This window comes from Delphinapterus leucas, chromosome X, assembly GCF_059928025.1.
Source record: "Delphinapterus leucas isolate spDelLeu-1000000601 "Yukka" chromosome X, BTC_Dleu_Yukka2, whole genome shotgun sequence".
NCBI classification, from domain to species: Eukaryota; Metazoa; Chordata; class Mammalia; order Artiodactyla; family Monodontidae; genus Delphinapterus; species Delphinapterus leucas.
Window position 1 is genome coordinate 71,596,677 of NC_143150.1, and position 19,909 is coordinate 71,616,585.

Genomic DNA, 19,909 nt, shown 5'->3' on the forward strand with positions numbered 1-19,909 from the left:
AAAATATGAAATAGTACTGCAACTCTTTCACAATTCCTGGAAAAAGCCTGAGAAACAAATCAGTACATTGGTCATTTTAAATAGAGCATTACCATCCTCTAACCACTAAGCCTACTGTTGCCCATCACCACTGTAATGGCTGCCAGGCCCAAGTAGGCCACAAAAGTTGCCATGGAACCTAGCAGTTCTTGCCATTCAAAACCTTTGCCAAGCTGCTTTGAAGGGAGTAGGTACTCTAGCAGTATTATGAATAGACACCACCCTGAAATCTCAGATACCTGACCACTAGTCACTTTATTAGGTGACCTTCTCTTCACTATAAAATGTCTGGGACCCCTTCCCTTTCCAGCCTGGATTTTCTACAGCACTAAAACAACACACTTGTTCTGCAGGTCAAAGATGCGCTGACATTCCTCTTTGTAACGCTCTTGATGCTCAGCGACAGAAAACCTTGATCCACGGGCAAATTTACTCATGGGCCCCTCTCCAGAGCGGGCCTGTTCTGTTGACATTGTGCGTACTACATCGATCACTTCCCAGCGGGACAACTTTTTAATCTACAAGAGACACACACAAATCATTCAGGGATTTCAAAGGACAAACCAGGGTACACGGTTAGAGAGTTAGACCAAAAAAAAAAAAAAAACACCAAAAAAACAAAAAACACAACAATGAAATCACCCAAAGCAGGTTAAACAGATAGCTTTGGGAAAGCTAACTCCTGAAAAAGTATCTAAGATCCAGTTTACCACAACCTACCCTACAAAATTCTCCAGATTAGTTCCTAACATCTGCCTCCAAGCTTTTCCCTCTCTATACAAAGCCCCTAGGAGCCTGTAAGTCTTTCTCTTCCACACCCACCTCTTCCTCAGGCACGCCAAATTTACGTAGAAGTTGCTTGGCATTTTTCAGTGACAGGCGACGGAGGTCTGCATCTGTTCCTGTCACTGTCTTCTTCACTGGCTGAGGCTCCTTATCATCCTACCTCAGAAACAAAACAAGAGAGAATACTAGTAAAACTCTTTATAGTAGGCATTTAAGTCATCCTGTCAACATTTTACTGGCTTTCCAGATCCTCACCGATTCATCTCCATTCCTTAACCTCTATTCCTTCCTCCCTTGATTTTTAACCTCTAGAAATTCAGACAGTCTCACCTTCTGCTGTGTTGGTTTGTTTGGAATCTTCACATAGGAGAATCCTTCACCACACCCTGTGGGATCTGCCACCCCAGTCACCTCCAGGAGACACTTGCCCTTCATGGCAGCAATGAAGGCCCTTGTGGTGTTCCAAGGAGCAGTGCGAACCTGAGGTACAGAAAAAGATTCAAAGGGTGGTGGGAAACATTTGCTCTATGTCTAGCCATACTTAGAAGGTGGGGATAATTACAATAACGTACAATTTGATGCTTCCTTAAACTGCCCACAGAGATCAATAGTTACATAAAGCTGCCCAGTACTCAGCCTGCTGTTCTTTCCTATGGTACTTAAATCATGATAATAAATAGAGGCCAAGATCTCAGTCAGTATAAGTAGGAATATGTTGAACAGTGGTACCTTCAGCCCCATATCCCTTGGGTTTGACTGAGAGTTCTCAAAGACAGTGTTCCCCCCACCCTCACGATGCTCAAAGAGTTAAGTTAGATTGATGACCAAATCTGATTGTCCAATTGCTCAAACGCCTTCTTCAGAATGACTCTCACAATTAGATGATAAGCATGCTTTACAAAAGCACTGGCCCCAATCCCAGTAGCAATAAATTAAAGTGCATTCTACCTCTGCCACTGGTTTGGTCAAAAAGGCCTGTCCTCTCCTGGGACCCTGAATAGTGTTCATCGACCCCATTAAATAATCAGGCACTTAAGACAAGGGGAATGTGCTTGTCCAAATAGACCAGTCAAGAGTATAAATTATTAGCTAGAAAGAGACCAATTCTCTACTCGAAATTCAATCTTGAAGGCCATTCAACAGAATCTTTAATTTTGGAAATTCTTAGACATACACTCATTGTTAACTCCAACCTCAAAAGAATAGTACAACAATGCTTCTTTAGTCACTCTGCCTGACCTCACCGACAATCATTCACTCATTTAACAAATATTTATGGAATACCTACCACATGTCAAGCACTACTTTCTCAAGGACCTCATATTAGTGAGGGAGAGACAAATAAACCAACAAATTCAATACTGCATGATCAGTGCCATGATAGGAAAGTAAAAAGTGCTGTATGTACACAAAGAAGGAATGGATGGTGATCCAATCTGAATGAAGGGTGGGAGTGAGGGCCAGAGTTGGGGAAAGCTTCCAGGAGAATATATATAACTTGTAGATAAAGGTCAGATGACAGAGGAGTGGAGAGAAAACATTCTAGGCAGAAGGAAGAGCAGTTGCAAAATCCCAGAAGACAGCAGAAAGAAATTAAGGGAACTGAAAGAACTTCAGTATGTTTGGAGCTTAGAGTATAAGATGGGCAGTTACAGATGAGAGGAGGTGAGAGTTGTATTATAATACAAGACCAAAATCATGTAAAGCCTTATGAATCATGTTAAGGATTTCTTCCTAAAAGAAATGAGGACCCAAAGGAAGTCTTTGGGCAAGAGAGTGATATGACCAAATTTTTGTTTTAAAAGATCATTTAATTTTTTGATAAATGGTACTAGAATAACTGGACATTCATATGCAAAGAAAAATGAACCTTAGGGCTTCCCTGGTGGCGCAGTGGTTGAAAGTCTGCCTGCTAATGCAGGGGACACGGGTTCGTGCCCGGGTCTGGAAAGATCCCACATGCCGTGGAGCGGCTAGGCCCGTGAGCCATGGCTGCTGGGCCTGTGCGTCTGGAGCCTGTGCTCCGCAACGGGAGAGGCCACAACAGTGAGAGGCCTGTGTACCACAAAAAAAAAAAAAAGAACCTTAACCTACACCTTGCACTCTAAACAAAAATTAACTCAAAATGGATCTAACCATAAGATCTAAAACAATAAAACCTTTAGAAGAAAATATAAGAAAAAAACTTTGCAACCCTGAGTTAGATTAAAATATCTTACATATAACACCAAAACCACAAGCAACAAAGGAGAAGATTTACAAGTTAGACTTCAGCTCTTCATAAGACACTGCTAAGACAATTAAAACACAAGCCTCAGACTGGGAGAAAAATCTTTGTAAATCACATACCTGATAAGGAACTCGGACCTAGAATACATAAAGAACTCTCAAAACTTTAGAAGAAAACAAACAACTAATTAAAAATAAAAATGGGCAAAAGAGATACAGACCCTCAACCAAAGAAGATAAACTGGATGATAAATAAGCACATAGAAAGATGCTCAACATCTTTAGCTATCAGGGAAATGCAAATTAAAACTGCAATGACAGACCACTTCACACCCACTATAGGAGGGCAATAATAATAAGAGTAATAATAATAAATAGAAAATAACAAGTGTTGATAAGGATGTTGGAAAACTGGAACCCTCATACACTGCTAGTAGGAATGTAGATGGTGCAGCCACTGTGGAAAAGTCTGGCAGTTCCTCCAAAGGTAAAACAGAGTTACCACACAACCCAGCAATTTCACTTCTAGGTATTTACCCCCCCCCAAAAAATGTATGTCCATATAAAGATTTATACATGGATATTTAAAGCAGCTTTATTCATAATAGCCAAAAACTGGGAACAACCAAAATGCCCTTTGACAGATGATTAAACAAACTGTGGCACATCCATACTGTAGTATACTACGCAGCAATAAAAGGAACAAACTATTAATACACACAACCACCTGGATGAATCTCAACATAATTACAGCGAAGAACAGACAAGAAAAAATTTATACTTTCAACAAATGGTGCTGGGAAAATAGAACACCCACATACAAAAAAACGAACATGGACCTTTACTTTACGCCATATACAAAAATTAACTCAAAATGGGACAAACACTGAAGTGTAAGAACTAACAATGTAAAACTCTTAGAAGAAAAGACAGGGGAAAAGCTTCCCGACACTGGATTTGGCAATGATCTCCTGGATATGGAACCAAAAGCACAAGTGACAAAAGTAAAATTAGGTAAACTGGACTACATCAAAATTTAAAATTTCTCAGCAACAAAGGACACAACCGAGCGAAAGGCAACCTATGGAGTGGGAGAAAATATTTGCATAACATATATCTGAAAAGAGGTTAATACCCAGAATATATAAACTCCTGCAACTCAACCGCAAAAAGCAAACAACACAATTCAAAAATGGGCAAAAGGGGCTTCCCTGGTGGCGCAGTGGTTGAGAGTCCACCTGCCGATGCAGGGGACATGGGTTTGTGCCCCAATCCGGGAAGATCCCACATGCCGCAGAGCGGCTAGGCCCGTGAGCCATGGCCGCTGAGCCTGCACGTCTGGAGCCTGTGCTCCGCAATGGGGAGAGGCCACAACAGTGAGAGGCCCTCATACCGCCAAAAACACAAACAAACAAAAAATGGGCAAAGGGCTTGAACAGACATTTCTCAAAATAAGGCATACAAACGGCCAACAAGCACATGAAAAGACACTAATCATCAACGAAATGCAAATCAAAACCACACTAAGATACCACCTCACACCCACTGACACAGCTACTTATCAAAAAAACAATAAATAAATGCTGACGAAAGAGTGGAGATGTTGGAACTCTTATACACCATTGATAGGAATGTAAAACAGTGCAGATGCTTTGAAAAACATTACGGAGGTTCCTGAAAAAACTACTGATAAAAATAGAATTACCATATGATCCAATAATTCCATTTCTGGGTATATATGCAAAAGAATTGAAAGTAAGGTCTTGAAGAGATACCTGCACACCCATGTTCATAGCAGCACTATTCACAACAGCTAAGAGGTGGAAACAATGCAAATGTCCATCAATGGATGAATGGATAATCAAAATAATATTCCATGGTATATGTGTATGTGTGTATATATATCACAGAATATTATTCAGCCTTAAAAAGGAAGGACGGGCTTCCCTGGTGGCGCAGTGGTTAAGAATCTGCCTGCCAATGCAGGGGACACGGGTTCGAGCCCTGGTCCGGGAAGATCCCATATGCCATGGAGCAACTAAGCCCATGCACCACAACTACTGAAGCCCGTGTGCCTAGATCCCGTGCTCCGCAACAAAAGAAGCCACTGCAATGAGAAGCCCGCTCTCCGCAACAAAGAGTAGCCCCCGCTCGCCACAACTAGAGAAAGCCCACGTGCAGCAACAAAGACCCAACACAGCCTAAGATAATAAAAAACAAAACAAGAACTCTCAAAAAAAAAAAAAAAAAAAAAAGGAAGGAAATTCTGACACATGTTACAACCTGAATGAACCTTAAGAATATTATCCCAGATGAAATAAATCAGTGATATAAAAACAAATACTGAGGCAGAGGAGAAGATGGTGGAAGAGTAAGACGCGGAGATCACCTTCCTCCCCACAGATACACCAGAAATACATCTACACGTGGAGCAACTCCTACAGAACACCTACTGAATGCTGGCAGAAGACCTCAGACCTCGCAAAAGGCAAGAAACTCCCCCACATACCTGGGTAGGGCAAAAGAAAAAAGAAAAAACAGAGACAAAAGAATAGGGACGGGACCTGCACCAGTAGGAGGGAGCTGTGAAGGAGGAAACGTTTCCACATACTAGGAAGCCCCTTCGTGGGCGGAGACTGCGGGTGGCGGAGGAGGGAGCTTCAGAGCTGTGGAGGAGAGCACAGCAACAGGGGTGCGGAGGGCAAAGCGGGGAGATTCCCGCACAGAGGATCGGTGCCGACCGGCACTCAGCAGCCCCAGAGGCTTCTCTGCTCACCCTCCGGGGTGGGCGGGGCTGCGAGCTGAGGCTCGGGCTTTGCTCAGAGTGCAGGGAGAGGACTGGGGTTGGCAGCGTGAACACAGCCTGAAGGGGTTAGTGCACCACGGCTAGCCGGGAGAGAGGCAAGAGGCTTTTTCTTCCCTCTTTGTTTCCCGGTGCGCGCGGAGAGGGGTTTAAGAGCGCTGCTTAAAGGAACTCCAGAGACGGGTGCGAGCCGCGGGTAAAAACGCGGACCCCAGAGGCGGGCGCGAGCCGCCGCTAAAAGCGCGGACTCCAGGGACGGGCGGGAGATGCTAAGGCTGCTGCTGCCGCCACCAAGGGGCCCATGTGCGAGCACAGGTCACTATCCACACCGCTCTTCCGGGGAGCCTGTGCAGCCCGCCACTGCCAGGTTCCCGGGATCCAGGGACAACTTCCCTGGGAGAACGCACAGCGGGCCTGAGGCTGGTGCAACGTCACGTAGGCCTCTGCCGCCGCAGGCTCGCCCCGCACTCCGTGCCCCTCCCTCCCACCGGTCTGAGTGAGCCAGAGCCCCCGAATCAGCGGCTCCTTTAACCCCATCCTGTCTGAGCAAAAAACAGACGCCCTCCACCGACCTACATGTAGAGGCGGGGCCAAATCCAAAGCTGAGCCCCTGGGAGCTGTGAGAACAAGGAAGAGAAAGGGAAATCTCTCCCAGCAGCCTCAGAAGCAGCAGATTAAAGCTCCACAATCAACTTGATGTACCCTGCATCTGTGGAATACATGAATAGACAACAAATCATCCCAAATTGAGGAGGTGGACTTCGAGAGCAAGATTTATGATGTTTTCCCCTTTTTCTCTTTTTGTGAGTGTGTATGTGTATGCTTCTGTGTGAGAATTTATCTGTATAGCTTTGCTTCCACCACTTGTCCTAGGGTTCTATCCATCCTTTTTTAAAAATTTTTCTTAATAATTAATTTTAATAACTTTAAACCTTACCTTCTTTCTTTCTTTCGTTCGTTCATTCTTTCCTTCCTTCCTTCCCTCCTTTAGACAACAAATCATCCCAAATCGAGGAGGTGGACCTTGAGAGCAAGATTTATGATTTTTTCCCCGTTTTCTCTTTTTGTGAGTGTGTATGTGTATGCTTCTCTGTGAAAATTTATCTGTATAGCTTTGCTTCCACCACTTGTCCTAGGGTTCTATCCGTCCGTTTTTTAAAATTTTTTCTTAATAATTAATTTTAGTAACTTTATTATACCTTACCTTCTTCCTTTCGTTCGTTCTTTTTCTTTCCTTCCCTCCTTTAGACAACGAATCATCCCATATCGAGGAGGTGGACCTTGAGAGCAAGATTTATGATTTTTTTCCCCTTTTTCTCTTTTTGTGAGTGTGTATGTGTATGCTTCTCTATGAGAATTTACCTGTATAGCTTTGCTTCCATCACTTGTCCTAGGGTTCTATCCGTCCGTGTTTTTTTTTTAATTTTTTTTCTTAATAATTAATTTTAGTAACTTTATTATACCTTACCTTCTTTTTCTCGTTCGTTCTTTCCTTCCTTCCTTCCTTCCTTCCTTCCCTCCTTTAGACAACGAATCATCCCAAATCGAGGAGGTGGACCTTGAGAGCAAGATTTATGATTTTTTACCCTTCACCTCTTTTTGGGAGGGTGTATGTGTATGCTTCTGTGTAAGATTTTGTCTGTATACCTTTGCTTCCACCATTTGTCCTAAGGTTCTATCCATCCCTTTTTTTTTCCCTAAATAATTATTTTTTAATTTAATAACTTTACTATACTTTATTTTACTGTATCTTCTTGCTTTCTTTTTTCCTTCCTTCCCTCCTTCCTTCTGTCCTTCCTCCCTCCCTCCTTTCTTTCCCTCTTTCCTTTCTTTCTTCCTTCCTTCCTTCTCTCCCTCCCTCCCTCCCTCCTTCCTTTCTTTCTTCCTACCTCTACTAATTCTCTCTCTACTTTTTCTCCCTTTTACTCTGAGCCATTACGGGTGAAAGGCTCTTGGTGCTGCAACCAGGAGTCAGTGCTGTGCCTCTCAGGTGGGAGAGCCAACTTCACGACACTGGTCAACAAGAGACCTCCCAGCTCCACATAATATCAAACAGTAAAAATCTCCCAGAGATCTCCATCTCAACACTAGCACCCAGCTTCACTCAACGACCAGCAAGCTACAGTGCTGGACAACCTACGCCAAACAACTAGCAAAACAGGAACACAACACAACCCATTAGCAGAGAGGCTGCCTAAAATCATAAGTCCACAGACACCCCAAAACACACCACCAGACGTGGACCTGCCCACTAGAGAGACAAGATCCAGCCTCATCCACCACAACACAGGCACTAGTCCCCTCCACCAGGAAGCCTACACAACCCACTGAACCAACCTTAGCCACTGGAAACAGTCATCAAAAACAACGGGAACTACGAACCTGCAGCCTGCAAAAAGGAGACCCCAAACACAGTAAGATAAGCAAAATGAGAAGACAGAAAAACACACAGCAGATGAAGGAGCAAGATAAAAACCCACCAGACCTAACAAATGAAGAGGAAATAGGCACTCTACCTGAAAAAGAATTCAGAATAATGATATTAAAGATGATCCAAAATCTTGGAAATAGAATGGACAAAATGCAAGAAACATTTAACAAGGACCTAGAAGAACTGAAGATGAAACAAACAATGATGAAGAACACAATAAATGAAATGAAAAATACTCTAGATGGGATCAATAGCAGAATAACTGAGGCAGAAGAACGGATAAGTGACCTGGAAGATAAAATAGTGGAAATAACTACTGCAGAGCAGAGTAAAGAAAAAAGAATGAAAAGAACTGAGGACAGTCTCAGAGACCTCTGGGACAGCATTAAACGCAGCAACATCCGAATTATAGGGGTGCCAGAAGAAGAGAAAAAGAAAGGGACTGAGAAAATATTTGAAGAGATTAGTTGAAAACCTCCCTAATATGGAAAAGGAAATAGTCCAGGAAGCACAGAGAGTCCCATACAGGATAAATCCAAGGAGAAATACACCAAGACACATATTAATCAAACTGTCAAAAATGAAATTCAAAGGAAGCATATTAAAAGCAGCAAGGGAAAAACAACAAATAACACACAAGGGAAACTGTGCAAGCCAGAAGGGAGTGGCAGGACATACTGAAAGTGATGAAGGAGAAAAATCTGCAACCAAGATTACTCTACCCAGCAAGGATCTCATTCAGATTTGATGGAGAAATTAAAACCTTTACAGACAAGCAAAAGCTGTGAGAGTTCAGAACCACCAAACCAGCTTTACAACAAATGCTAAAGGAAATACTCTAGGCAAGAAACACAAGAGAAGGAAAAGACCTGTAATAACGAACCCAAAACAATTTAGAAAATGGGAATAGGAACATACATGTCGATAATTACCTTAAATGTAAATGGACTACATGCTCCCACCAAAAGACACAGATTCGCTGAATGGATACAAAAGCAAGACCCATATATATACTGTCTACAAGAGACCCACTTCAGACCTAGAGACACATACCGACTGATAGTAAAGGGATGGAAAAAGATATTCCATGCAAATGGAAACCAAAAGAAAGCTGGAGTAGCAATTCTCATATCAGACAAAATAGACTTTAAAATAAAGACCATTAGAAGAGACAAAGAAGGACACTACATAATGATCAAGGGATCGATCCAAGAAGAAGATATAACAATTGTAAATATTTATGCACCCAACATAGGAGCACCTCAATACATAAGGCAAATACTAAGAGCTAGAAAAGGGGAAATCGACAGTAACACATTCATACCTTTAACACCCCACTTTCACCAATGGACAGATCATCCAAAATGAAAATAAATAAGGAAACACAAGCTTTAAATGATACATTAAACAAGATGGACTTAATTGATATTTATAGGACACTCCATCCAAAAACAACAGAATACACATTCTTCTCAAGTGCTCATGGAACATTCTCCAGGGTACATCATATCTTGGGTCACAAATCAAGCCTTGGTAAATTTAAGAAAATTGAAATTGTATCAAGTATCTTTTCCGACCACAACGCCATGAGACTAGATATCAATTACAGGAAAAGATCTGTAAAAAATACTAACACATGGAGGCTAAACAATACACTACTTTATAACGAAGTGATCACTGAAGAAATCAAAGAGGAAATAAAAAAAATACCTAGAAACAAATGACAATGGACACACAACGACCCCAAACCCATGGGATGCAGCAAAATCAGTTCTAAGAGGGAAGTTTATAGCAATACAAGCCCACCTTAAGAAACAGGAAACATCTCAAATAAACAACCTAACCTTGCACCTCAAGCAATTAGAGAAAGAAGAACAAAAATACCCCAAAGTTAGCAGAAGGAAAGAAATCATAAAAATCAGATCAGAAATAAATGAAAAAGAAGAAAACAATAGCAAAGATCAATAAAACTAAAAGCTGGTTCTTTGAGAAGATAAACAAAATTGATAAACCATTAGCCAGACTCATCAAGAAAAAAAGGCAGAAGACTCAAATCAATAGAATTAGAAATCAAAAAGGAGAAGTAACAACTGACACTGCAGAAACAAAAAAGATGAGAGATTACTACAAGCAACTCTATGCCAAAAAAATGGACAACCTGGAAGAAATGGACAAATTCTTAGAAATGCACAACCTGCCAAGACTGAATCAGGAAGAAATAGAAAATATGAACAGACCAATCACAAGCACTGAAATTGAAACTGTGATTAAAAATCTTCCAACAAACAAAAGCCCAGGACCAGATGGCTTCACAGGCGAATTCTGTCAAACATTTAGAGAAGAGCTAACACCTATCCTTCTCAAACTCTTCCAAAATATAGCAGAGGGAGGAACACGCTCGAATTCCTTCTACAAGGCCACCATCACCTTGATACCAAAACCAGACAAGGATGTCACAAAGAAAGAAAACTACAGGCCAATATCACCGATGAACATAGATGCAAAAATCCTCAACAAAATACTAGCAAACAGAATCCAACAGCACATTAAAAGGATCATACACCATGATCAAGTGGGGTTTATTCCAAGAAAGCAAGGATTCTTCAATATATGCAAATCTATCAATGTGATAAACGATGTTAACAAACTGAAAGAGAAAAACCACATGATCATCTCAATAGATGCAGAGAAAGCTTCTGACAAAATTCAACACCCATTTATGATAAAAACCCTGCAGAAAAGTAGGCGTAGAGGGAACATTCCTCAACATAATAAAGGCCATATATGACAAGCCCACAGCCAATATCATCCTCAATGGTGAAAAACTGAAAGCATTTCCACTAAGATCAGGAACAAGACAAGGTTGCCCATTCTCACCACTCTTATTAAACATAGTTTTGGAAGTTTTAGCCACAGCAATCAGAGAAGAAAAGGAAATAAAAGGAATCCAAATCGGAAAAGAAAAAGTAAAGCTCACTGTTTGCAGGTGACATGATACTATACTTAGGGAATCCTAAAGATGCTTCCAGAAAACTACTAGGGCTAATCAATGAATTTGGTAAAGTAGCAGCATACAAAATTAATGCACAGAAAACTCTGGCATTCCTATACACTAATGATGAAAAATCTGAAAGTGAAATCAAGAAAACACTCCCATTTACCACTGCAACCAAAAGAATAAAATATCTAGGAATAAACCTACCTAAGGAGACAAAACACCTGTATGCAGAAAATTGTAAGACGCTGATCAAAGAAATAAAAGATGATACAAATAGATGGAGAGATATACCATGTTCTTGGATGGGAAGAATCAACATTGTGAAAATGACTCTACTACCCAAAGCAATCTACAGATTCAATGCAATCCCTATCAAAGTACCACTGGCATTTTTCACAGAACTAGAACAAAAAATTTCAATGTGTATGGAAACAGGAAAGACCCTGAATAGCCAAAGCAATCTTGAGAACGAAAAACGGAGCTGGAGGAATCAGGCTCCCTGACTTCAGACTATGCTACAAAGCTACAGTAATCAAGACAGTATGGTACTGGCACAGAAACAGAAAGATAGGTCAATGGAACAGGATAGAAAGCCCAGAGATAAACCCATGCACATATGGTTACCTTATCTTTGATAAAGGAGGCAGGAATGTACAGTGGAGAAAGGACAGCCTCTTCAATAAGTGGTGCTGGGAAAACTGGACAGCTACATGTGAAAGTATGAGATGAGACCACTCCCTAACACCATACACAAAAATAAGCTCAAAATGGATTAAAGACCTAAATGTAAGGCCAGAAACTATCAAACTCTTAGAGGAAAACATAGGCAGAACACTCTGTGACATAAATCGCAGCAAGATCCTTTTGGACCCACCTCCTAGAGAAAGGGAAATAAAAACAAAAATAAACAAATTGGACCTAATGAAACTTCAAAGCTTTTACACAGCAAAGGAAACCATAAACAAGAGCAGAAGACAACCCTCAGAATGGGAGAAAATATTTGCAAATGAAGCAACTGACAAAGGATTAATCTCCAAAATTTATAAGCAGCTCATGCAGCTCAATAACAAAAAAACACCCCAATCCAAAAATGGGCAGAAGACCTAAATAGACATTTCTCCAAAGAAGACATACAGACTGCCAACAAACACATGAAAGAATGCTCAACATCATTAATCGTTAGAGAAATGCAAATCAAAACTACAATGAGATATCATCTCACACCAGTCAGAATGGCCATCATCAAAAAGTCTAGAAACAATAAATGCTGGAGAGGGTGTGGACAAAAGGGAACACTCTTGCACTGCTGGTGGGAATGTGAATTGATTCAGCCACTATGGAGAACAGTATGGAGGTTCCTTAAAAAACTACAAATAGAACTACCATATGACCCAGCAATCCCACTACTGGGCATATACCCTGAGAAAACCATAATTCAAAGAGTCATGTATCAAAATGTTCACTGCAGCTCTATTTACAATAGCCAGGACATGGAAGCACCCTAAGTGTCCATCGACAGATGAATGGATAAAGAAGAAGTGGCACATACATACAATGGAATATTACTCAGCCCTAAAAAGAAACGAAATTGAGCTATTTGTAATGAGGTGGATAGACCTAGAGTCTGTCATACAGAGTGAAGTTAAGTCAGAAAGAGAAAGACAAATCCCGTATGCTAACACATATATATGGAAGTTAAGAAAAAAAAAATGTCACAAAGAACCTAGGGGTAAGACAGGAATAAAGACACAGACCTCCTGGAGAACGGACTTGAGGATATGGGGAGGGGGAAGGGTGAGCTGTGACAGGGCGAGAGAGAGGCATGGACATACATACGCTAACAAACGTAAGGTAGATAGCTGGTGGGAAGCAGCTGCATGGCACAGGGAGATTGGCTCGGTGCTTTGTGACCACCTGGAGGGGTAGGATAGGAAGGGTGCGAGGGAGGGAGACGTAAGAGGGAGGAGATATGGGAACATATGTATGTGTATAGCTGATTCACTTTGTTATAAAGCAGAAACTAGCACACCATTGTAAAGCAATTATACCCGAATAAAGATGTTAAAAAAAAAAAATACTGTATGATTCCACTTAGGTGAAGCACCTAAAGTAGTAAAATTCATAGGGAATTCATAGGGACAGAAAGTAAAATGGTGGTTGCCAGGGGCTGAGGGAGGGAAAAACGGTGAATTACTGTTTAATGGGTAATAGTTTCAGTTTTACAAGATGAAAAGAGTTCTGGAGATTGGTTGTATAACAATGTGAATGTACTTAACACTACTGAATACACACTTAAAGATTAAGATGGTAAATTTTGTGTTACATGTATTAAAAAAAAGAGTACAGGTAACTACGATTCCATTTACCTAAAATTCTAAAAAGTGCAAACTCATCTATAGTGACAGGAAGCACATCAGCGGTTGTCAAGGAGGGACAGGGAGGGTAGAGAGAAGGGAGGAGAATGGAGAAAGGGATTTCAAAGAGGCACGAAGAAACTTGTGGGGGTGACAGATACACTCATTATCTTGTCACGACAATTTCACAGGTATAAACATACAACGAAATGTACCAAATAGTACACTTTAAATATGTGCCGTTTATTGTATGTCAATCATCTCAATAAAGCTGTTTTTTTTTTAGAAAAAAGGATAAATGGGATGTACCAATAAAGATTAAAGCCGTACCTCATCATCAATCTTCATCTGGAAATCTTCCTCATTTTCCTCTTCTGGAGCAAAAAAGGACTTCTCACCATAGCCAGCATCCTGGAAGAGGACAAATCCATGCATAAGACAAAGCACAAGTTTCACTGAATACCAAGTACAGAACACCAAAGCCCATTTTGCATAGAGAATGGATTCTGTAAAGTCTTAGGCGTACCTATCACCATTCTACATCCTTAGGCTAATACATGTGGATAGTTAAGGCCCGTTAGGAAGCGGAATAGAGATGCTTATTAACTCAATGGGACAGAGTTGTGCTATCTCACCCCAGCTAGACCTTTCCTATTTTGGCCTGAGAAGGACATTCTGCTTCTCTAAACCACATGTCCAGCACCATCATCATCTCTGCCCACCTGGAAGGCTATGGAAAACAACTAAGAAGTACTTTTCCTGCTAACACACCTGTCTTACAAAGAACAGAGATTAAAACCACCACCCAAATGAATGAGCAACCGTTTTCAAAGCAAAACAATATGCCCTAAGTCCCTCACTAAGCCTTCCCACTGGTATGTAGCTACAATGCAGTTTACCCCAGAACTGATGTACACAGAGTACATCATACAGTTTGACTTTATAAATAGTTGGTAATAATCTAGTAACCATCATTTGTAAGCCAGTGAGAAAAGTCTTCACCCTCATCTCTCTGAAAAAAACCCACAGGCATAAGTAGTGCCTAAGAGGAAGGTGTTCACCTTCAGCCGCTGCTCTGCTGCTATCATGCTATAATAAGCGCAGCACTGCTCTGGAGACACCATAGCCCTGATCTCCTCCTCAGTTGGTAAACGAAAATCAGACTTCAGCACCCACCAGTTTGAGTCCATGCCTAGAAAAGATAAAGAAAATGAGACCATTCTGAATTCCAAAGGCCCTTTCATTGACAGCAACAGGGATAGCAAAACAAGACTGAACTAGGCAATGTCCCAGGAGGTATTAGGCCTAGCCACAGTTAGCCTGACTGTCCGGCAAAGAAAAGCCCTGCTGCTAGATTTCCTATATCTCATGTAAGACATCCAACAATCACACTGAATTTCCTGACAGGCAAGATTAAATAGCAAAAAAAAATAAAAATAAAAATAAATTAAATAGTAATCAGAGCCTCCATAATTAGAAGATTTGCTACCTCCTTTTGATGACTTTATTATTTTTTTCTACTTTATTAACTGTATGTTTATCCTTTTAACTGGAAGCCGTAATTCCTTTCTTGGAGAGAGGCAGAGAGGACATATAATCAGTCACAACTGATGACCTGTGCGTTTGAAGTCAGCGCAGAGCTTTAGCCTCTTCCGGATGCTGCTTTCTGAATGGGAAGGAAAGGCTTTTTTTATATCTTCCATTCGGATCCGCCGTGGCCGATCTTTACTCTTCCAGAACAGGCGGTAAATAAAAACCTGCCCAACAAACCGAATTTTTTTTATTTGGCAAAGTAAGGATAAAAGTCCTCCCCAGGGCCCCTTCCCCTGCTAAAGCCCTATGTGTTTTGATCTTGCCTGGTGTGCCCCCAAGTCCACATATCCTTTTATGTACACCCAGAGCCCCTCCCTATCCTCTCATTCTTACCTGGAGAAAGTCTCGAATATGTGTATTGGCCCTTTTGGAGTTGGGCCCAGGAACTTCAAACAAGGGGCACTGCTGTCCAACCACAAAAATATCCACTAATTCCCGAATATAGTAACCTTGTCTTGTGCGAATAATAAGGAAATCACTTTCTGGCATCTTATGAAGATAAATTGGAGCACGAAAAAGATTGTTCTCAAATGCCTAACAAAAACAAAAACACAAAAGTTATATACAGAGAAACCCTGGAAATTTAGTAAACTAATGAGAAAGGAAAATCAAGCTTGTTTGCTCTCTATCCCCATTATGCCATCTAAGGTCTATCGAATAACGTAAACAAATTATAACATGGAGTATCAAATGGGATTAGACAGATAATTTTTTACCCACTGGCTACCTTTAAGAGTCAGTAGTAGGGAAACTACAGGATTTGGATTCAGATGACACTGGCTCTGCTACTCACTGTATGATGTCAGATAAATTACTTAATATCTATGAGCTTAATTTTCCTCATCTCCAAAATGGAGATATTTAAAACGCCTATACCTCACACGATTGCTATAAAGATTATATATGAAAATCACTTTATAAACTAACAAGTACCATACTATTACCCTAGACCTAGCATAGCCCTTGACATAATATGTGAGATCAAAACATTTGTTAAGTAAATTAATAAAAAAATAAAACAACAAAAACAACTAATGAATTAGAAAGTGTGCTAGAAAAGACAGACTAAACATGCAGGACAGAAACATTTGAGCTTGTTTAAGTAGCAGCCAGATGAGGATCAACTATTACAAGAAGCTGTGATTCTAAGGAAAGACTTTTCAAAAAAATCAGAAAAGTAGAAAGAGGGAAGATCTTCAATAGATAGGTGTGGAAAGAAAATTCTAAATGTGAAAAAGAGTTACAGGGGAAGGTAAAAAAGGATCTCTCTGAGAGACTACAAAAGTAGCCACAAAAGAAGGGGATGGACTGGTAGAAAATCTCAACAGAAAGTTACAGGGGTAGGAACTCCAGGAACAGTATGAAGGTGACACTCAAAATATGGTGGGAAATGGATTACAGATGTAAAGGATAAAAAAACAATGTGCTTTGTAGATGCTTTAAGAGAATAAGCAATAGAAACAATGGAATAAAGTAGGTACAAGAGCAGGTAAAATGGTTAAGATTGCCAAGAGAAATGAAGTGGGGCGGGAGTGGGGGGGAAACAAGGTAGAAGAGTGCTAAAGATTTCCTCACATCATTTGTGGACCTCTGTACATTGCCTTAACAAAATATGTAAAAGCTAGGTTACCAAAGAGCATCTCTATACCCATCAAAACAAAGAGGGGAAAAAACCATTTCACTACAGCTGGGGACTGTAAGTAGCACAGTTCAGGGTGGTTCAATACTCAAAATGACCACGACTAATATAATCAAAACATACCCATCTTACACATACAAATTAAACATTCATAAATTAACTACCGTAAATTCTTTTTAAGATTTTTTTAAAACGTGGACCATTTTTAAAGCCTTTATTGAATTTGTTACAATATTGCTTCTGTTTTATGTTTTGGTTTTTTGGCCCCAAGGCATGTGGGATCTTAGCTCCCCAACCAGGTATCGAACCTGCACTCCCTGCATTGGAAGGTGAAGTCTTAACCAGTGGACCACCAGGGAAGTCCCTATAGTAAATTATTAATCCCAGGTTGACTTCCCTATGACACCCAGATGTTTCTGGACTTCTTACCACTAGGTATTTTCAAAAAACTATTTCAAATTTAACTTACTGAATAACATAATAAGGAGCCAGTTTCAATAAAAAGATGCAAAAAATTTTTGTATTATAATCATTTTTAGTTTATATTGATCTTTCCCATACTTAATGTATAAACAGTATCTCAATCAACTAGAATTGGTCCTTTTTGGGCTGACTAGCTCCTCATCTGTCAATTTCCTTAGGAAAGAGTTACAACAGGAAATAATTCCTCACCTGCAGTAATTGTCCAGGATGGAGTGAGCCTAGAAAAGGAGATGTATGGCAGTAAACAGTTTCTCCATATTTACAATCTGGGGCTCCGGGATCTTTTCCGGGTTTCTATAAGGAATGCAGCAGACCCAGTTACTATGCCAGAATATAATCAATAAGACTACACAAAATATTCCATGAGCACAGCATTCTACTAATAGTACTACCTGCAAAATGGATATCATTCCTTTCTCCCAATAAATTTCTAGTATAAAGTAAGAAAATACACTTTCACATATGATCACTGGATATTTAACTACAGCTATACTAACAACAAAGATTTTCTGAGCAGACTCACCCGCTTATAGTAGTTTTTAATCTTGGTTGCCATGCCAACCTGCATCATTAATGGTCCATTTTCCTCACTATATTCTGCAAGAATAAGATCTCCATCTTTGCCTGTGAGGTCCTGAGGTGTGCGCATGAAAAACATCTCTCCACCACCTGAAGCTTGCCTCTCTTGTTCTCTCATCTGCCGAGAACAAAGACAATACAGTACAGCTACTGACAGGACAATAATTACAGAGTGATGTTGTTCGTTGAGACATCAAAAACTTTTACTTGCCTTCTTTTTTTTCCAATTTCATTGCAAAAATTTTCAAAAATAAAGTCAAAACTATGAACACCTGTTATTCCACCACTTAGATGTAACTTTATATTTTGCCATATTTGTTTTACCTGTAACTATCTCTCAACAGATTTTGCTTAACCGTTTTTCAAAGTTGCAGTTATCATGGCACTTCACCGCATTTTCACATACATCTCCCAAGAATAAGGACATTTTCCTAAATAACCACAGTAACATTCTATCACATCTAAGAAAATAAATAATATCCTAGTATCATCTAATATCCAGTCCACCTCCCCCATTTGTACTCCAATGTCTTTTATAGCTGTTTTTTTCTAACCAAGATTCAATCATACCTTAGCCTTCTTTTTGATGTGCTTTAGCAAGGGCTGGACTGAGTGGGGACCTGGCTGAGATAGTGCCCCAAAAGAGTACTTCTTTAGAGGTGGACGATGGAACTGCCGTAATTTAATGGGCCCCATGTGGGTGGGAAAGAAGGGCTGCCGCAATTCCACAGCAGGAATTGAGTGCTAAGACAGAAATACAAGGGTTCACATTAAACTCCAGCCTAGGCAAGATTTACCCATATCCTCCATCATAAAAAAAGCAGTGGTTCCCATTCACCACAGAAAAAATGCTACTTTTACCTGGATAATATTTCCTCCAAAGGTGCCTCGAAGACCCTGTTGCTTAGGGTAGTAATATTCATCATTGGAGAGATTCCATGGATCTTTCACTTCTGGCTGAGACATGTTCTAATGATAGATCATCAAACCTTAGTGAGACTACCCTTCTCCATTACCTTTCTTTGTTCTTCTAAATACGAAACCCCTTTCCCCTTCACAGACCTGCTGTGGTTCCTCCTTGATGACTCCCGTTTTCCCTAACAGAATTCGACTCTTCTTCAGAGATGATTCCTTCTTACTCTCCTTGGAGGGGGAGTTAGAAGTAGCCTCTTCCTTTTCATCTGGAATTTCTGAGGAAACAAAAGTCACCCTGGAGTTGTTATCCCTTAAGATTCACCTTTCCTAATGACACCTTTGCAATTCCTAACCAGATTTCTCATCCTTCTCCAGACCACTTCCAGTCCATAATCAACTCCAACCAAACTACACTCCTGACATCTCCAAGGTACTACTTTCCAACATTCCTATGAGTTTTCCCTAAACAATACACAAATACTAGAAACTGACAGCCACAACTTTGCTCTCTCAAACTGCTATCAAGAAGCTTCTAGTCTTGACCTTCCCAACCCTTCTGATTTGCTCCTGCCCCCGACATTAGCAGAGCAAGCTGTCAATTATGGAGGAGAAACACTGACCCAGCCAGTACCATACCCAAAATGAGGTTCTCATCATTGGGATCAAGTGTCAAAACAGGAGGCTCCAAGAGCCGGGGCATGGCCTGAGCATCCCAAATGATATTGTCCTCCCAGCGTCCATATACTAGCTCCTCATTGTCAATGGGAAAAATGGAGTACCAAGGTTTGTCATCATCCAGGGTTGCTGCAAAACCTAGTCAAAACACGAGAAAACAATAACAAACAAAACATTTATGCCCCCTTCAATTCTAGCAAAGGGAAAAGGAGCAAATGCTACTAGTTACTCATGTGGCTACTGAAAAGGAACCTAGTGGATACAGTGTATTTTAAAAAATGTTGCAGACAAAAATGCTCACTGCAATGTTTTTCTATAATAGTCAAAATTTAAACAGCTAAGTGTTTAATAAAGGACTGATTAAATAAATTATGGTAATAAATGA

At 40.5% G+C, this 19,909-nt stretch overlaps 1 protein-coding gene across 22 annotated transcripts in view; it reads right to left on the minus strand.

Annotated features, from left to right (window-relative positions):
- Positions 1-19,909, minus strand: part of TAF1 (TATA-box binding protein associated factor 1) — a 100,656-nt gene that overhangs the window by 65,713 nt on the left and 15,034 nt on the right. For all 22 annotated transcript variants that reach the window (XR_016391351.1, XR_002642915.2, XM_089904399.1 and 19 more), the window contains 13 exons: positions 19,486-19,662; positions 18,997-19,124; positions 18,796-18,903; positions 18,505-18,678; positions 17,879-18,052; positions 17,545-17,649; positions 15,567-15,767; positions 15,256-15,397; positions 14,702-14,832; positions 13,971-14,051; positions 1,156-1,305; positions 862-981; positions 382-557 (listed from right to left, as the gene is read on the minus strand). Coding sequence is in view for 20 of the 22 variants with exons in the window: in XM_089904399.1 (XP_089760525.1) it covers positions 382-557; positions 862-981; positions 1,156-1,305; positions 13,971-14,051; positions 14,702-14,832; positions 15,256-15,397; positions 15,567-15,767; positions 17,545-17,649; positions 17,879-18,052; positions 18,505-18,678; positions 18,796-18,903; positions 18,997-19,124; positions 19,486-19,662 (1,867 nt within the window). In the remaining 2 variants the exon portion in view is untranslated. The remainder of the gene's footprint in view (positions 1-381; positions 558-861; positions 982-1,155; positions 1,306-13,970; positions 14,052-14,701; positions 14,833-15,255; positions 15,398-15,566; positions 15,768-17,544; positions 17,650-17,878; positions 18,053-18,504; positions 18,679-18,795; positions 18,904-18,996; positions 19,125-19,485; positions 19,663-19,909) is intronic.